This window comes from Cynara cardunculus (genome assembly GCF_001531365.2).
Source record: "Cynara cardunculus var. scolymus isolate 2C chromosome LG 2, CcrdV1, whole genome shotgun sequence".
Lineage (NCBI taxonomy): Eukaryota > Viridiplantae > Streptophyta > Magnoliopsida > Asterales > Asteraceae > Cynara > Cynara cardunculus.
The window spans coordinates 69,379,669-69,398,926 of record NC_037529.1 but is presented as its reverse complement, the minus strand read 5'-3'; the positions used below and the strand labels follow the sequence as shown (position 1 = coordinate 69,398,926).

At 36.3% G+C, this 19,258-nt stretch overlaps 4 protein-coding genes and 1 non-coding gene across 6 annotated transcripts; 2 read left to right on the top strand and 3 right to left on the bottom strand.

The window, feature by feature from the left end:
* Positions 1–124: 124 nt before the first annotated feature.
* Positions 125–2,555, bottom strand: LOC112506389 (GDSL esterase/lipase At5g55050-like). The gene is made up of 5 exons (XM_025110395.1): positions 2,291–2,555; positions 1,881–2,011; positions 1,476–1,712; positions 1,147–1,396; positions 125–345 (listed from the first exon to the last, which is right to left on the bottom strand). Exons 1-5 carry the CDS (start codon positions 2,553–2,555, stop codon positions 125–127), a joined length of 1,104 nt encoding a protein of 367 aa, XP_024966163.1.
* On the top strand, positions 1,752–1,824 carry TRNAF-GAA. The gene has a single exon. It is a non-coding gene; the product is annotated as a tRNA-Phe (tRNA).
* A 2,163-nt stretch (positions 2,556–4,718) lies between the features above and the next one.
* Positions 4,719–9,791, top strand: LOC112505748. Its single transcript, XM_025109707.1, has 8 exons — positions 4,719–5,166; positions 5,541–5,613; positions 5,703–5,781; positions 5,876–5,921; positions 6,315–6,413; positions 7,608–7,676; positions 7,759–8,058; positions 8,137–9,791. The coding sequence occupies exons 1-8, from the start codon at positions 4,819–4,821 to the stop codon at positions 9,274–9,276; spliced, it is 2,154 nt and encodes a 717-aa protein (XP_024965475.1). The 5' UTR covers positions 4,719–4,818; the 3' UTR covers positions 9,277–9,791.
* A 55-nt stretch (positions 9,792–9,846) lies between these two features.
* LOC112505749 (autophagy-related protein 8C-like) lies at positions 9,847–12,486 on the bottom strand. Its single transcript, XM_025109708.1, has 6 exons — positions 12,338–12,486; positions 12,198–12,249; positions 10,861–10,916; positions 10,730–10,782; positions 10,188–10,306; positions 9,847–10,112 (listed from the first exon to the last, which is right to left on the bottom strand). The coding sequence occupies exons 2-6, from the start codon at positions 12,232–12,234 to the stop codon at positions 10,018–10,020; spliced, it is 360 nt and encodes a 119-aa protein (XP_024965476.1). The 5' UTR covers positions 12,235–12,249; positions 12,338–12,486; the 3' UTR covers positions 9,847–10,017.
* A 361-nt stretch (positions 12,487–12,847) lies between these two features.
* On the bottom strand, positions 12,848–17,164 carry LOC112506783 (probable beta-1,3-galactosyltransferase 2). 2 transcript variants are annotated; one of them, XM_025111054.1, is made up of 11 exons: positions 16,679–17,164; positions 15,930–16,026; positions 15,769–15,830; positions 15,456–15,667; positions 15,304–15,367; positions 15,138–15,210; positions 14,795–14,915; positions 14,207–14,294; positions 14,009–14,134; positions 13,815–13,924; positions 12,848–13,344 (listed from the first exon to the last, which is right to left on the bottom strand). In XM_025111054.1, exons 1-11 carry the CDS (start codon positions 16,783–16,785, stop codon positions 13,196–13,198), a joined length of 1,209 nt encoding a protein of 402 aa, XP_024966822.1. In that variant the 5' UTR covers positions 16,786–17,164; the 3' UTR covers positions 12,848–13,195. The 2 variants fall into 2 exon arrangements, with proteins under 2 accessions (XP_024966822.1, XP_024966821.1); XM_025111053.1 differs by having other exon boundaries at positions 15,769–15,833; positions 16,679–17,163.
* Positions 17,165–19,258: the final 2,094 nt, after the last annotated feature.

Genomic DNA, 19,258 nt, shown 5'->3' with positions numbered 1-19,258 from the left:
GACGTAAAAAATCGAGACGAGTTTTTTATAAACTTGACAATAAATTTTATACGTTCTTGAATGCTTATGACAATTTGACAAGTAAATCTAATACGATTATTGAGTTGGAGTTTCACAAGCTTGATTAAATGTCAAGAAGTTGCTTCACGTTCATGGGAAACGTATATTCTTGTGATCCACTGTATAAAAGGTCTGAAAACATGCTCGAAACTGCTTCTGTCGGATGGTAAAGATCCCAGAAAACATATTTTTTTCTGTTCGAGCAAAACCTCGATATCGGAATGCATGGCACGTCTGCGTTTAGGTTGCCAAGACCACAACAAGCTTCTTTTATCTCCATGAACCCTGAAACATAACATATATAATGAGTGTCATTTGGTCGAACCATCCTACTTTATATCATCATTACCAGGGGCGGACCCAGAAATTTATTTAAATTGTGACACTATTTAACTATAAGAAAAAAAAATATAGGGAAAAGATTTCAAATGATGGCACCGCTTGATTATAAGAAACAAATATACATAATTTTTTTTCAAACAGTGACACCATTTGACTAAGAAAATGACACTAATAAGATTCGAACTTAGGTCTGAGGTGGAATAAAAGTCTTGCAAACCAACTGTACCAAATAAAACTTATTCTCATTGTAGTTTCAAAATACATACGGTGCCACATATATAACAAATTAATACGGTTGCATGTTTCACGAACTTAAATTTTTTTACCCTTCTACGGAAGAATAATACGGTAACACGTGCCACCATACGCTTCATTCTAGGTTCATGCATGATCGTTACCACAAAATAAAATGGTCTTTTTAGAACGTTCAAAGAACCTAACAAGTTCTATTGATGAAGTTAAATAACTTAATAGGACAAAAGAAGAATCTCGTCATAGTAACATTTAATAAGACATTTTTGAAATGTGTCAAATATAACAGGTTTTATAAATTTTAGAAAAAGCTAATATAATATTTTTCAAAAAGTGATTTATTTCTTATGTCTTATTAGGTTGTCCAACTTCATCAACAGAACTTCTTGTTAGATCATTTAACTTGGCCAAAGGATCGTGAACATCCCAAGACGCCCATTTTATTGCCGTGAGTGAATCCTAAAAAAACGTAAAACAAGTCAATCATAATACCATAAGTGTCGGGTTTCTGGAAGAGGTTGGCCATGGCACCATATGTATCAAAATAAGCGTAGTTCATTCCCGGTGAATCGGACTTCAAACTTTCCAACATGATCTTTAGGCCATCGTTGTACTTGGCAGACCAATAATTTAGTTCGACATTGCATTCACCGGTTTTGTTCAACTTTCTTTGCACCGGGCAACATCCGATCTCCCCGACTCCGGCCACCATCACTTTTCGTGCACCCATTCCATACAACGTCTACTATATACATACGATTCACATATTTACTCAGATCATTCAAAAGGGTCAAAAAGATCTTAAGTTATTCATCACCTACCTTAAGCAAGTTTCTGAAGGTGGACGTCATAAGATCGACATATTGTTGTGGGTTGAATTGATTAGATACGATGGAACCGATAGTGAAATATGCGAATAGATCGTTGCTTCCGATAACGATTGCGAAAAGGGATTTTGATAGGTGCGTTTGTGCGGCAGCTGGTCCTAACTGTTGGACCAATTGGTCACGAACCAAAGCGAAATAGTCTACTTGTTGGGCCAGTGGAATTGATTGTTTCTGCAGTTAATAGATAATATAATCAGAGAAAAACAACAAGCGGGGATAGCTCAGTTGGGAGAGCGTCAGACTGAAGATCTGAAGGTCACGTGTTCGATCCACGTTCACCGCATTTTTTCTATTTTTATTTGTACTTGGTTTTTTCTTTTTAGTTTTCCAGATTCTTACAACGAGTAGTTCGCCAGTTCCGTTAAGGATGCCGGCACCTCCAGACGCGAAACTGACTCCGGTGATCGGTGGTGTGGCACCGCCGGTCAACGACAGAAACGGTGGTGATGTCGGTAATCCCATCTTTTTCGCTGTCCAAAATAACACAAAATAAAACTCTGCATTTGCTCCACACACATATATAATTGGTATCATGTGAGAACAAAACGATTTCATGAGAACCATGACACTGAATAAACAACACTGAACTTTCATATGTTTTTTGGGAAGCTTCCATGTTCTTTTTACTTTCACAATGTTTTATCACAAAGTTTCGGTGTCATAGGTTTCACGTGTAACGTGAACATATAGCAAATGCTATATGTGTATATATAATCATAAAAATGAAAGAAGAAGTAAATCGCAGATACCAAGAAAGTCAGCAGCATTCTGGCCGTTACTGAATCTTCCGGTGGGTTTTCCGGCAGGATAATCAACGCCGTTGTGAGGGAAATTAGCCTTGGCGATTGAAAGGGGCAAGTAATTATTATTTCCGACATCGACTAACGAGTCCCCGATCATGTAAACTGCTGGTGCAGCCTGATGAGGTTGACACACACCAAGTCTTATTAGCCCAGAAAACACCAAGAATGCCGTAAGACCGTGGACGGAAGTAGCACCTGCAGGTGCAGGCATGGTGTGTGTTTTGGTTGATGGGAATTGAAGGTGGAGGAGTGATGGAGGTTATAAAGGTGTGAGGATGGATCGGAAGGTTGAGTACGTGATCCCATATGATGTTTGAGTGGTATGGGGTGGCCGGGTGTGTCTTTAGGATAATATTTTTATGGAAGTATAATATATATTTTGAATGGATTTGGCGTCTGTTCTAAAAAGAGTATGATATCTTTTTGCGTTCCTACTTCTAATTGGATCTTCGTTAACTCGTAAGTTGTTTTTGGGACCACCCACTCCCGTTCCTTGGTTGTTGGTGTAGGCATCCGGTCTTTCTTAGCCATAAGAGCTTTTGCCAGCGTCATAATTCAAAAATGGTATAGATGATATTCTTCACTACATCCCTTAGAGACTTAATTAAGAACTCAAGTCGTTAATTAGTCTTTGTATTTTAGGGATCGATTTTTCCATACTTATTATATATTAGTATTAGTATTAATGTATGCATAGCAATATTTATGGAAGTAGTTACAATTTACATCATACCACCATACTAACTTATTTATAGTATAAAACATTGTGGGACATATACACGAATTAAATGTATAAAATATAATATGTTAGATAAATGAGAAAACGGTAGATATGTATGACTTCTTGTTGATAATTTTAGCATAAAATGACATGTTGAAAGGTGTTGGGCATTTTAGTCTTTTTGTGTAAAAAAAATAGTATACAAAATTAATTGTCTCTTTCTCTCTCCCATCGTAATCGTATCGTTAATTTGCCACCCTATGGCCTATGCTACTGCTAGTGACTATTATATAACATCATGAGAACTAAAAAGGTGATTTTAATCTTTATCTTATCAAAATTTATGATTTAATTTGATTACGAAACATCAGATAATTCCTTGTATAATATATGAGAAATAGATGAGTAGTTTTGTAACTTTTACAAATCGACGTCAAAACAAGTGTATATATGAACCCGCATGATTCACATATGAACTATATGTTCATATCTGAAACCGTGTAATTCACTAATTAACTTATTTACATCTTATATTAATAAATATTTTTTCAAAAACTATATTTAATAATTACATATGATATGAATAAAAATAGTTTACTTCACATCCTGATTAATGAATATTTTTTCAAAAACTATATTTAATTAAATATTTTATTTNTCCACCAACCAACAACCCGGTTATAACGACATGTATACATACAAGTTACGATTGTTAGTTAAATGATGATTTCAAATAACCATTATATATAATATTAATAAAAATAAAAAATGGTTTACCTCACATATCCTAATTAATTAGTATTTTTTTCAAAAAATATATTTGATAATTAAATTAAATATTCTATTTAAATTATAACACATTTTTACTATTTATGAAACAAAATAAGGGGTTGTTTGTTTTTAATAAAAAAGCTCTTAATGTCCTCTTATGTCTGACCGAAGTCTGAATCGGTCAAACATAAGAGGATTCAGTGTGTTTTTTTTTTCAATTAAGAGCTTAAAAGCTCTTATTAGGTCTGAAAATTTAAGTGGTTGTGAAACCTCTTATTTCAAATCGTCGCCTACCTACTCTGATCTCTTTGCACTCGATTTCTCTAGATCAACTATTCTGTCTCGATCTCTCATCTCTCAACTTTGTCAACTGTCAATCCATATCAACTCTCGATCTCTCATCTTCAAACTTCAGATTTCAGACGCAAAAAACAAACAGTCTAACTGATTCAGACTTCAGCACAACCTCTTAAAAATCAGAAGTGAATTCAGACTTCAGACTTCAGCACCTCTTAAAAAACAAATGACACCTAAGTATAACTTTAATTTTTATGTTATATAATCGTTATTAAAATTGTTATATTTACGTTTTGATAGTTAAATATATTTAATAATAATTAAAAAAATAACTAATATGATTGATAAAAATAATATTTCATGAACGAATAATACATAACTAAAAAAATTAATTTTCAATTAATATTAAAAGAATTTATCAAACAATACCTAAACCTCATAAACAGCTTTATCTGTACAAAAACCAACCAATTAGACCATAAATTAAACTTTTCAATAATCTTACTAAAAAAGGTAAGCTTTTTATCCGGCAAGAAGCCCCAAACCGGAGGGTCGGATACAGGCTTGGAAAGTATAAAGTGGGTCGGAAAAAGCCAAAGTTTTCGCTCTCGGTGAAAATTACTACCACTACTTTAATAAAACAAGAGAGAGAAACGGCGAATCTTCATACAGAGAGCAGAAAAATATGGGTCGGATCCTCGGCGGGAAGAAGAAGGGACGACCATCTAATGCAGATCTACCACGTCGTAACTCTAGTGCTGAACCAGAGTCACAGCCACGGCGGAGCTGCCGCAGACGGAATGTTAGGTACAATTTTGACATCGATGATTATGTAGACGATGAGGAGTTCTACAAGGATGTTGGGAGGAGAGAGAAGAAGCTTAGGATGCTGCTTGGTGAATATGATTCCGACTCCAATCACTGCGAGGAGAGTTCGTCGTCTGATGAATATGATGAAGTTAAGCCGTCGAAGAAACGGAAAATTGACGCCGGTGATCGGGAATTCGATGGAGAAGATGATGAAATCGGAGAGGTAAAATAACTCATGGATTTGAATTGAATCGAGGTTCAGTAGTAGATAGTTTGTGTCGGTGTGTATGTGTATGTAACAGCTGAGAGCAATTCACTGAAATTTCTATGAAATTCGGATACCATGCTTGTTTATACCTGAATATGAATATACATATATATACATATATGTATATGTATATGTGTGTGTGTGTGTGAATATGTGTTTGTGTTGGAGATCGGGATACAATCTACCCGCCTTTCTCTCTGCCCCACAATCTTCTTTCTCTCTCCACATACCACTGACTCTGTCCGTTGTCTGTTCGGTTGTCCACTGTTAGCTCTTTTAGGGTCTAGGTTTATGGTTTATTCTTTTAGTATCATCTTATATTTTGACAGACAAGAGGAGGAAAACTGGAAGAAGAAGAAGAAGATGATGATGCAGAAACAGGAAGGGCCAACTCTGTTCCTGGTTTGTTTTAAATTTCAGGATTTGTTAATACTCTCAGCTTCAATCTGTATGTGAATTAAATACCGACTGTTAATTGGCATATTGAACAGGGACACCATCAGATCCTCCAAATGGGGTATTTTTGCCTGATAAAAAGACTCTAGAGTTAATACTAGACAAACTTCAAAAGTATGCATCCGTAGTATCTGTTTGTATTCTCTTTCTTCTGGATAAGATCTTCTTCAATACATAATTTAAAATTTTGCTGTCTTAATTGTGGCAGAAAAGATACTTATGGTGTTTTTGCTGAACCGGTTGATCCCGATGAGGTGAATTTTTGAGTCATACTTTCATTTTAATATAATTTTAAAAACATTCTTGGTAATTACTGAACCAAACCTATCCCAACCGGGAATAAGATGAATACAGACCCGGAGGGAGGTTTTTGTGGGAAAACCTTAAAAAAATGAAAAACTAAGGAACACCTTGGTAACCATTCATCTGGACGGTATGCACATATGCATACAAGTAATTGAAGCTGTTTTTTGGTTATTATGCACTTGTGCATGTCATGCATACCTTTTAGATGAACGGTTACCAGGATGTTTTTCATTTTTTGTGATTTTCCCCGAATGACTAGAGCAGTTGATTCCGTGGAGACCCTGATTCTTGGTAATTGAAGTGGCTTATCTAATCTTGCATTGTTGGTTGGTCTACTGCAGCTGCCTGATTACCATGCTGTGATAAAGCAGTCTATGGACTTTGCTACGGTTAGGAAAAAACTGGCAAAAGGAACTTATTTAACCTTGGAACAATTTGAGGTTAGTCCATAGTTATTGGAACATTTGTTATTATGCCAAATCAATTGATGATTCATTAATGATGGAAGGGCAAATCTATGGATCACTCAGTTTATCATCAAGCATTGCTCCAATTGCTTTTTATGAGACATGGATGAGAGTTGATGCACATTCTCTTTTTAGATTCATGCTCACTCCCTATATAAGAAAAGATAGAAATTTGATAGTTACCATATACTTACTCATCCTCCCCATTGGATTCAGTTGAGAACACGCTTTGCCGTTTCACATGTGAGGGATTGTGAAGATTGTGCATCAAGATTATAGCAGATATATCTTCAGTTCAAATTAATTGTGCTCAACGGCTCAAGATAAAATTGAAGTGGTGTTAGCGGAAATAAACATGTTTAAGGCATTACTGGAACTATCTACACTAAGATGTTATGAAATTTAGTCCAAATACATTTTTGTTCGCATATAGATGCATGTACAGTATATATAATGTTTTAGTATGCCTACTATAACATGAATGCTAGATGAACAATGTGATCTTAGTCTTGAATACAAGAAAACCATATATGTTATATTAGGGGATGATGCTTGTTTTTTTCATCCATTAAGCCATGTCTAGATTATGCCTTCTGTCTGGTTAAAAGATCAAATTGTTGTTTGTTCTGTGTGCTGAATAAACGGTTTGTAAGATAAAAATTACCATTTACCCTTCAGTCTAGTGTTGAATGAAAATGTCCGTTTGATAACCAAATAAAAAACCCAATATATTCCACTCAAAAGTAGGGCCTATGAGGGTAAGATGTATGCAGATCTTACCCCGAGCACCAGGACCACTAGGATTGAGGGTTGTTTCCAAAAGGACCTCAGGTTGTTTGATAAATATTCTAAATGACACAAAATTTAAATAAAAAATATATGGTCTAACCTCATCATTAAACATTACATCATACAATATATATTCAAACTTCTGTAAAAACGTCATAATAATATTCAAAGGGTAGAGTGGGACGCTGAACACAAAATTGAATTGCGCACCCCCTTTTATAGACATTATTAATACATAGTTTAATATAATCATTTAATTATTAAGTTAAAATTATGTTAAAGAAACATTGATAAGCTGTTTTTCTTTAGTTTTCTTATTCATTTTCTTCCTTTAACCATTATCTGAATATGCTTAATAACCAGTTTTCTTAAACACAGAGTGATGTGATTCTAATATGCGCTAATGCAATGCAATACAATGCACCAGATACAATTTACTATAAACAGGTATGCACATGTGAATGTATTTCTTTTTGTTTTAGCCCCATATGATTCACTTGTGATCTCACTACACTACTAATTTGGGAAGGCAAGCTCTATCCTGGAGCTGGCGAAAACGAAATTCCAGCGCCTAAACTTTATTGTCGATCACCCAATAAACTCAAGTTCATCACCACCTAAAAAGCAACCAAAGAGGTCGATGGTCCGAACCGTTCAGGAACCCGCTGGATCCGATTTGTCTGGAGAATTTCAAAATGTCTTATCTGCCCACACTAAGCCCCCTGATGATGGAAATCGGCGGACAACATTCAATATGTCAATTCAGCCGGTCATTGAGTCGGAGAGTGTATTTTCAACCTTCCAGGGTGAAAGCAAACAGCTTATTCCCGTACGTCGTTATGTTTATTTAATCTGTCTGTTTGATGACGATTTGTCTGCCTACTAAACTCGTTATCTCCGGAATCAGGTTGGGCTGCATTCGGATAATTCTTACACTAGGAGCCTAGCTCGTTTTGCTGCAACTCTCGGATCGGTTGCTTGGAAAATTGCGTCCCGAAGAATCGAGGAGGCTTTGCCGGAAGGCATCAAATTTGGGCCTGGATGGGTTGGAGAATATGAACCACTTACAAGTCCTGTTCTAGTGATCAAAAACTGCACCTTGAAAGAATCTGATTTTCTTACGAGATATCTCGGTATCATTGATGTGAGAACCGACGACAAAGCTTCTAGGAACACAGCCGATGGTGATGAAAAACTTTCTAGAAACCCCGCTCGTAAACACGAGTCTCCTAAAGGATCGAGTTCAGAAATGGGACCCCCATCTGTTTCTTTTCTGCAAGCTAAACTTCGTGAAATGGCTAGTTCAAAGCATCCGCAACAGAACTCAGACTCGTTGAACTTAATGGAGCTTAATGCTTCCGATATCCAATCTCCTAGACCAGCAGGAGTAGTTTCAAGAAACAAAAATGTTTCATCGGTATCATATTTTAAGCATCCAAATCGTAACGATGATGGATCCGTGCCACAAAACTGGAAACCCGTTTCGGTTGTTTCAGACTGTAATACGATTGGCTCCAATGTCGGTCCTGTAAACACGAGTTTTCCCCAACAACAGGGTCTTGCTGATGCGGTTCAGATGACGAGCAAGTTAGCTCAGATTCATTCAAACGGTTCCATGGTTTGTCCACAAAGAGAAAATCCGAGTAACGTCGAGTGGATGTCCTTAGGAGGGGTTACCAGACCGCATGTAGCCGAAAACCGAAATTCCCACCACCACCGCCGCCAACACCATGTTTCACCGTTTCATGGTGAATTCCCTACTTCCATGGCTCAGCTTCAACAACCCGTCCACGGCTTCGTGAATGAGCCCCGGTTCCAAAACCGACAAGTGATTTTTCCTCGGCTTGTAACCGCAGATCTGTCGAGGTTTCAGGTACAGTCTCATTGGAGAGCGGTTAGCCCTCAAAAACCGCAGCAGCAACCACCAAGACCGAAACACCAAGAATCACGGCCGCCTGATTTGAACATAGGTTACCAGTCTCCTGTGAGACAGTCTTCGGGCATGGTTGTCGATTCTCAGCACCCGGATCTGGCCTTGCAACTCTAAGTAATAAATCTACGATACTACCCTTGGGCGTCGGGTGTGTAGCTCAGTTGGCAAAGGAGGAGAGCGAGACGTTGCTCAAATACACAATAGGTTCAGGTTGGAATCCTACAGGAGACGGGCTAGAACCCATACACTAGCCTCAACTCTGAAATAACTTCTCACATTTGGTTCCTAGGCCGATCGGGGTTGCGTAGGTTTTCTCATCTACAAAATTACAATTTTGTTGGAGACGAGATTATTAATGTGGTGTGAAATGACAATTTTGTTGGGAGACGAGAGTATTAATGTGGTGTGAAATAAGAAAAATCTTGAATTTGAAGGTAGAGAAAGTTTACAAGTAATAATTGTAGTTGTAATTGATTTATTCATTTACAACTTCATACAATATCGTTTCATAGATGAAACATCACACATGAAATATACATTGATACTCACTCGCAAAAACAAAACATGTGGAACAATACGAATGATTGAATTTAAAAACAAAACATGTTGAACAATACGAATGATTGAATTTCACAGGTTTGGGTTTAATGTGTGTTGTTTCAATCAGACAACTAATAGTTATGGTTTATAACAATTAGACAACTTTATGATTTCTGGTTTAAAGAAGCCAAGCTGCAATCTCATGTGTCAATGTTGAAACGGAAAACACCACCATACATCATTTATATTACTAATAACATGCCAAGAACAAACTTTAATAGAGAAAGATATAAAGAATGTACATAAATCATTCATTCATTCAGCTCCAAATGTATTCTCTCCACTGTAAGTCATGTACAGGAAACCATCCTCATCTTTGTTTTCCTCATATATTGCAGACATCATTGCAGCTACAACAATATATGACATAATTATTTATTCATTAATTGCAAATCATCAATTCAAAACATGGGTTTGAAATATACCAGTGGGTGGCAGAACATTCTTCACAAAGATGAAGATGGCCTTTTCTGCACTCAGCTTTATCCTTTTTCTTACCACATACACGAACTGTCCTACACTCAGATCGGCTGGTACCAGATACCTGCAACCATCATGTCATCTCTCTTTGCAATCAAATATACCCACAACTCCATTATAAATCACAAAATATCCAACTTTTTCCAAATTAACACACTCTAAACATAACAAAATAGCCATTTTTTCCCGACATATTTTATTCAGTTTGTAGCCCAAAAACCATGAACAAAACCCAAAATTAAGCCCACAAAAGTTGAAAAAGATCTTGAAAGAAGGTCATGTTTGCAAAAAAAAAAAAAAAGGGGGGGGGGGGTTTGCTCATAGGTGATCGTTTCGTGCTAATTTGAAAAAAGTTGGGTGATTTTGTGACGAGTCAACTCCAATTTTGGTTATTTTTGTGATTTTCCCTTGTATATATATGTTAAAGATTCCTTCTTTCTCTACTTGATAAGATTAAACTCCAACGAGAAGGAACGAAATGACAAACTTTTTCTTGTCTATGTCGGGTATGTCGCTTCTTTCAGCCTTCTCCACGATAACCTGTAAACCCGAATATAAATAACAAACACAATGCTACAAGTGATGTATTTTAGCACATATTTGAACATCTTTTGGTACCGGTATTCTGTCGGGATACTTTTCCCTGATACGAGCAGCCTCAGCTTGGCGCCTCTCTAAACAAACAAAACAGAAACTGACTCATGACCAAATACTTTACAAATGTATAACATAGAAAAGCAGCATGGCAAGTGTTCGTCAAGATCGACCTCTGGTTCCTATTGGTTGAAATTAGCCAAAAGGACCGTCTATAAACAGAAACTATAAGCTTTAGGACAATGTGCATTGTGAGTTATTGAAATAATGGTTTCACAAAGCCTTGCCCAAAAGGGTATGAACTTGAAATCAATAGTAGCACTGTTTGTTTATTTAAATAGGGGAGGGAAGACACTGCAAGGGTGCATTTGGTACACAGACGGAAATGGACCGGTAGATGAAAGAATTGTGAAAGACTTTAAAAGGGTATGAATAGTGTAGTAATTCAACTACCTTGCCTATCTCCTTCGTATTTTGTTCCTCTTATTATGATGTATACGAAGTTGAGTTTCAACAAGAATCACAAAGAACAGCAAAACCCGTAAAAACTTCACAAAATCTTGAAGATCATGTTGTTGGAAGGAAAGGGAAAGTTTCTAGAGTTTATAAGGCTTAACAAATTAGACAAAAGCCCAAACAAGGGACACGGATTAAGCCATAGAGGGAAGCTTGACATATATTTTAATATCAAAAAATTTGGGCATTGAGCCTTGCCATCTTGGGTTGGGGTTCTTGACATTTACGGAAGAAACAGAGATTCGCGCGACCTAACAAGTCATGCAAGCACCTGTGCAACCCTCTGGATGTTTCGAAAGTGACTTTCATGGCCTCCCACACGACCTTATGCATCTCTCTGAGGCCGTGAACAGAGACTTAGGCGACTATCATCAAATAATAAGGGGTCATATACCCAAATGCTTACTTGGTTAATGCTCCAACTTAGCTTACTTGGTAAGATTGTAGTCCATCAAAACGGTATCATGTAAAACAATTTACCCGGTATGTGTTTAACAAACGGGCACTAATTACAACTTATTTTCACCATTTATAATGCATATGGAATCTTACTCCCGACGTAAAAACCCTAGATTCCTAGTGCAAAACCATGGATCGCTAACTCCTACCGAGTCTCTGTTACTTAAAGATTACAAAAACATCAAAAAAGAACAATTACTATTTGTCTGCAAACCCTACTTCCACATTCTTCAGAAAATATCATGAAATCGTACCAACAAAAGAAAGAAAATATATATAGTTGATGAACAAGAAGATAGCAAAATAAGATCCTAATTAGTGGAATCAATCGATGAAGAAGGCAGAATTATTGTATCAATCCGTAAAAAAGAGGTAAGAAAGAGAACCCAGAGGATGTTCCAATTTGAAGGAGCTTTTGGCCATGGCGGATGCTATCAACTGAGATAGAAAACAACACAGATGAGATTAGGGTTTTTTGGTTATAAAAGCGTACAATTATATCAAAATGATCATGGAAGATGATTACCAGTAGTAATTCTGTGAGATGGGTTTTGGGTCTTGGGAATTGGAAGGAAATTAACAGGGAATTGATTTCTGGTTTTCTACGTTTCTTGAATTGGGTAAAGGGGACAACAATACGCTATCGTTTGATACGCCTCTTATCAATAATTGCACGTTGGGCCTTCCCTATTAAATGGGGTTGATTTTTTAAGTTAACGTTTATAGGGTTGGTTGGCGTTGCCGTTTGATGGTCAGAAAGACGACCACTTTGGGATTCATATTATCATTAGGCTGAGAGACATGGAGATTGAAACGAATCAATTCCCGTATCAAGCGAGTTGTTTGATTCATAGGGATTTTAACAAAAAAGGGTGTATATTTGTAAAGTAAGAGCGTTTAATTGCTTCAAGCCATACAAAGCTCGCAAATACAAGATTTTCAATCTAAAACACCCTTTTCTAATGTTGCATATCGATATCATCAAAAAGAGGTCTAACGTTCACGTTTTTTAGGATGTTTCCTTCACTTTCTGGTATATCAACCAAAGAAATATGCAAATTAAAACATGTTCAAAGGATTATATAAACTTGTTTATTGAAGGATGGAAAACATCTTGTGGTTTGGTTTGGTTTGGTTTGTATGAAGCGCTTCTTATTGTTCAAAAACAATATTTACCATCTACAGAAATCACCCTATTTTCTCACACAAAAACAATTGGTGGTACTCCTCTTCACCTAAAATAGAGTAGCACCTTCACCTTCACCTTCACCTTCACCTTTTGCCTTCATTCATTCATCCTACCATCAATCAAATTCATCGTTTTCTTTTAAGGATGATTCTTCAAGAATTTGATGGCTTCTGTAGATCTGCTGTACAGACATAATCAGAAAGATGCATTCCATAGACTATCTTCCCCTTCTCCACATCGCCGGTGAACCTCCTTTATTCGTTCAGCCGACCTGCAAATCCCGCTACAGCTCCAGTCGAAAGACGCCACACATATGTTGCCTGCTTGAGCCTTCCACTCGCAATCTGCACTCAAAAACGAACACCCAGATAAGTCCGCTTGAAAACTATTTGGCTCAATGACATTCTACAGAAGCTGTGTTTTGCAAAATGACCCTTATCTGTCGGTTTATTTAAGTATAAGGAAGTTCCGCTAGGAACCCGCGAACCATCCATTACGCACGTGGCACTCTTCAAGATGAATATTCATCATGAATAACACAACACATTCATGATGAATATGGCAGGTGTCGCACTTTGGGCAGTTTCAAGGCTCCTAAGCAATTTTAGGTTCCTAACGAAAACCTGCCTCTATTTAAGTGTATGAGATTTTAATCGAAATGCATTTAATTAAAATATCATTTAAAGTTATATGCATAAACGACCCATTTTGGGCAGATCAGAAAAAGGTTATTGAGCTCGGAAAAAAAAGTCATGCTCCTAATTGAAAACTCAATTAAGATTATTTAATCAAAGGACCCAGAACTGAACGTTACCAGGTGGGGTCCCACAACATAGCCTTCGATCATCGATATGCTCCACATCTAGTCCGATAAACCACGATCCTAGCGATACATCCTCGTTCACGTATTTGTGTAGCACGTTCCTAAAAAAAATTTGGAGTTGAGATATGCTGAAAACAATAAAGTTTACAGTTCCCACTTTATAAAAGCAATAAAATGATGCTTACTGGTTTATTGAGATATAAGTAGCTAAATCTTTCGAGATGGCGTAGAGTTGTCCAGTAGCATGTCGGAAATACTTGTTACCTTCCTCACCGAACTTCCAGTGTTCAGGTTCGTGATATCTCACTCCTCTGTAACAAAAAAAAATGGTCAACGGTCGAACCCATGATGGTCAAAAACAAGCAAGAAAGGTTACGGCTTACTTGTGAGCAAGCACGGGACCTGACTTCATGCATCCAATGTATACACGTGGATTTGCTCGATGTTTAGCTAACGTTGCTCCTAGTGTACCTGCAGTGTAACCGTGAGTTTGCAACAATGAAACTCAAGTTTAAAGCACTAAAAAAATCGGTTTTATAGGACGCCAAATAAGTCTAAATGTCATAATAGACTGCTTTATAGGACTTAAATTTATAGTATGCATCATATGTAAAGGTGTTACAATAAATTGATAGGACGTTTTTGTAGTTCCTAACACGTTTTATAGGACATCTTTTTACAAAAACAAGCGTTGTTTTAGTCTTTTTTTTATATGACATTGTTTGAAAAGGTGCTTGTTTTTGTCCTATAAAAATATGTGTTCATAGCACGCTTTTAAGTGTCATATAAAATAACTAATACAACACGTTATTTCAAAAGTGTCCTACAAAACTTGTTAGGATGCCCAAAAACGTCTTAGCATCCTACTTGGGTCCTATAAATCATTATGTTAGGACATTTAGACATATGCAGCGTTCTATAAAGCCGATTTTGTGTAGTGAAGCCTCTGAAATGGGTTCGTACGACTTTACCTATATTCACGTGTACATCGTCATCAACCTTAACGTAGAAATCTGCATCCCACATCGCAACAGCGGTCGTAAAATACGTCTTTGTCTTCGCTGACAATTCGAGGTACCCCTCGATATGTTCCTGCTCACATACCGTTTAAATCAGCTGTCTGCTTACTAGATCAAGATTCTAACAAGAAGAGGCAGGTTCAGATGAGAACCGTAAATAGTTTGTAGAAACTGGAAACCAACTATTCATAATAGTCATGATGAATGAATGGACATTTTAGGGTTATTCATAATGAATAACTGATGAAATAGTTGGTTGTCAGGTTCTCAAAATAACAAAAAAGTTGTATTTTACCAGCCTCAAGAAATCTCCATGCTTTCTGTCTTCTGCTTCGATAGCTCTATCGAGTATACCACCAGATGTAGCACTGCAAAACGGAATCACAGATCAATACGATCAGCGCCTTTAGATTCTCATGTTTTAATGCATAACGTAAGATAGTGAAACAGGTGATTCCTACCCGTGACCTATAACAAATCGCATAACGATACCCTTCTCTTCCTCCAACTTCCTCAGTTTATCACCTGGAATTTGTTAAACATCGAGAGAATTCAAGATTTAAATCAAAGATCATGCCGGAATGATTAGCTAAAATGCAAAAGCCAGAACAACCTTGAGGCATCCAAGTAGAACGGACGGAATCCCTTCTTTTTCGGCTGCTAAAAGCCGTATTAATGCCTACAACCATTAGATATTTTCGTTTCTTGATTGGCTCTGGTAGCAACAGATCATCGGATATGGGGGATCCGGTAAGGATAGAATCTTGCATAGCTCTAGCAGCAGCTAGTTCCATCTCCAAGCTCGAAATCGTTTTATCTAACGTTCTACATCCAAGAAAACCGTCAAGAAAAAAGTCAGCCTTTGAAAGTCAAACGAATTACACCTCATAACCTAAGTTTGACTTTGAAAATCCAACGGAGCTTACTGGACGGCATTATGTGTTTTCGAGACTTCACGGATTATATCTTTCGAATCTCGCCTTACATCCTTCTAATAAGACATAAAAATCCCAAAATTTCATTAATACCCAGATCAGAAACATAAAAAACAAACGAATTAAGTACATTTATTAACTTGACTACTCACTAATCTTGTGTCACAACCATCTGCAACAACTTGAAGCCGTTCATCTTCGGTTCCTGTAGGTCTCGATAGACCTTTCGCTTCAGGCTCGGTCCACATTCTAACGCCATAACGAAAACAATCAGCAGGCAATCCAAAACAAAACATATCATGTATTTAACGGGGATCGTTATCTAAATGCTCCAAGATTAGCAAAACTAACAACATTATGCAAAGACTAAAAGAAAGATCCTAAAAGATCAATATGGTCATTCGATGATTCGATTTCGATCCATCATATGACAGTTATAACCTTTGAATACCCACATGGATTTTTATGGCCCTAAATCAATCTTGTCCCTTTATATCAATGAAACAATTGGTAAATAGGTAATCTAATTCTAAAATTGTCCCAATTTTGATGGACATTCTAAACAGAAACCCATTACAATTTTCATGGGAATTCAGTCAATTTTCAATATTTGAATCTTGAATTACATCCAGTAGCAAGAAATCCACCAAAGAATCCATCTTCCAACAGGAAATGAATCCAAACCCACATCAAGATTCAAAGAAATTAGTACAAAGATTTATTAAAAACCCACATCAAGATTCAAAGAAATCCCAGTAAGCATGTGCATAATTATTTCACAGATATTACAAAGATTTACTAAAAACCCAACAAATTAGTACCCAATAATTGCAATATAGACCTTCTTCCTTTTTAATTTTTGAGTGGTGGGTGGGGTCAGTTACAGAAATAGAAAGAACACCTGTCGGTGAAGAGCATTCCGGCGAAGAAACAACCGGCACACAGGAAAAGGGTCAACTTTCTTGACATCACGTTTCTTGAATTCGACTCTCTGTTCTTCCAAGACATTTTGTTGGTAATCTTCTCTTCTCTTTTCGAAATTGCACTAATAAAAAACAAGCAAACTAACTTACAAATCTCAAACCCATTTCAAAGATCAAGTGAACTGAAAATCAAGAAATTCGATAATCAGATCCAAGAATCGAGATATCGACTTCAAACTTCAATCAGCAGCTTAATCAGCAAAAGGGTGCCCTAGATCAACGATTATGTGGACAGGACAGTATAGTGGAGTTTTGATGGATTCAGTAGTAGTTTAGTTGTGATTGCAAGAATCAAGATTTGGGATTTTGATTGTGTTGTGGGTTGTGTAGATGTGGATGCGTGTCTTCAAATTTGGGGAAGAATGGTCGAAAGCAGGTGGTGTGGGTGCAGTGGTAATAGACGACATAAATAAGGTAAGTAGACCCGCCCCACACACCAACAGAAAGCGAAACCGGTGAAAGAGGCAACTTGGAATTTGTAGTCTATATATATTTTATTTTTTAGTCATTTCTTTGTTATAGTTTTAAGAATATTAATACTTTTACAAGTAACAACTCTTTAATTTACGAAGGGATCAAAATATATTTTCCCTAACAATTGGATTGTCCACATAGACTCTTACCCTGCCTAATTGGTCTGGGCATTCGCCACTTTAAACAAACGGGCACTTCACCCCTCTTTTCTTTAATAGAAAGAGAGGGGCGAGAATTAGGAAGGCAACCCGATTGGGTAGTGTCATGACTCCCAAACCTTGGGTGACTATTCAGATTTTTTCGAGAATAAACCAGTTCATAAGTAGTTGATTGGTTTACTGGAAAGTAGTTTTTGTTTTCAATTCAGAGCCACTTTTTTCCAAAATCCAATGTCAGGTTTTCTGTGAATCGTTTTTTATTGATTGCACGAGCTAGTCAGATGGCAAACTCTTACTAGTTTGACTATTCTTTCTTTTATTCATGGAGAGTGGGTTCCCTTGAAAAACCTCATCATTGAAATTTATTAGTCCATGAAAATAAAATCTGATATTTTGGATGTGAATGTTGAATGGATTGTTTTCCAACAAAAAGTATGTGATCATTGTAATTTATTGTTATTGTCCAGTAAGTTTGAGTTGTGCACATGGGTCGCACGTGCATCAAAAAAGGTGATGAACATAGAGCAAGTGCTTTCCTTACATTTCTATTGATTATTCGATTTTAAGTTTTTTTATTTTTTTTATCAATGATTCATATATTAATAGATTTTTTTCATGTTTTATGTCTTTATTATTTAAATTGTAGTCTATATAAATATATAAAATATACATTTTGTTTTATTGGTCAACACCACAACAACAACAACATCAAATTCGGATTTAATATTTAAAATTAAACATAGAGAGAAGGGTATCTGGATTAATAATTTAGATGGGATTTAAAGTTGGTTGTTTGAAAGGTAATAGGGTGGGGTTAGTGGAGTGAGTCTATAGGTGGATGAAATACCAAATCCCATGTGCCAATAATACAAGATGAATTGACTTCACCCATGTGATTTTTTATATTGTAGCCCGCAATTCGAATCGAGGACGGGTTTTTGGAGTTAGCTTACCTTTGTGACGTAAAACTTATAGGCTTTTTCGTTTTTCTAATTTCTAAGCAAAAACCATTACTCTTTTGTGTAACATTTTGGTTTGGTTTGGTTTGGTTTGGTTTGGTTTGGTTTGTCTTCTTCAAAATAACAAGGAGGGAAAATTGAATTAAAATGTAATACATTAAGATTTAGTTGTAACACTTTTCTTTTTGAAAATTAAATTGTATGCTATGTAATATTATCATCAAGGTCAAGGTGTCCTGTCCAACTTAGAAGACAAATAAGCCTAAGGGCTAGTGGTCGAATTGAATATGTGAAAATTAACTAACTTGGGCTTTCACCATTTTGGGCTCATTAACTACTTTGGGCTTTTGATTTAGATTGATCCCTTGCAGTTGCACTATCATTTAAATTGATTGGTAAAAAAAAAGTGAAAAGAGAAGGTAGTCGGACTTAAAAATCTTTGTATAAATAGAGTTGTTTAATTCTTTTTGATATATTACAAATCTTGTAATTAATTTACAGATTACACATATTCTTTATTAATTTATCAGCTTTGTCATTTATTACAGTCATAACTTATCTAGTGTTGATGGGTTATACTAGCTCGACTTTATGACAACTTAAAGTCAAATTAAGAAAAGGAAAATTACGAGTTTTTACCATCCATATATATATATATATATATATATATATATATATATATATATATATATGTGTGTGTGTGTTGGTGTTGGTGTTGGTGTTGGTGTGCTTGTATATTAAAACTCCAAAAAGAATATTAAAAGCTAATTATTAAAAGATTCACATATTAAAAAAGTCACTAGTGGTGACACATGAGCATTGCATTTTTCATAATTAGTGACAAAGAAAGATGCCAACTTGACCACCACCAACTTTGGATCTAATCAAATTTTCACTTCATGCAAAA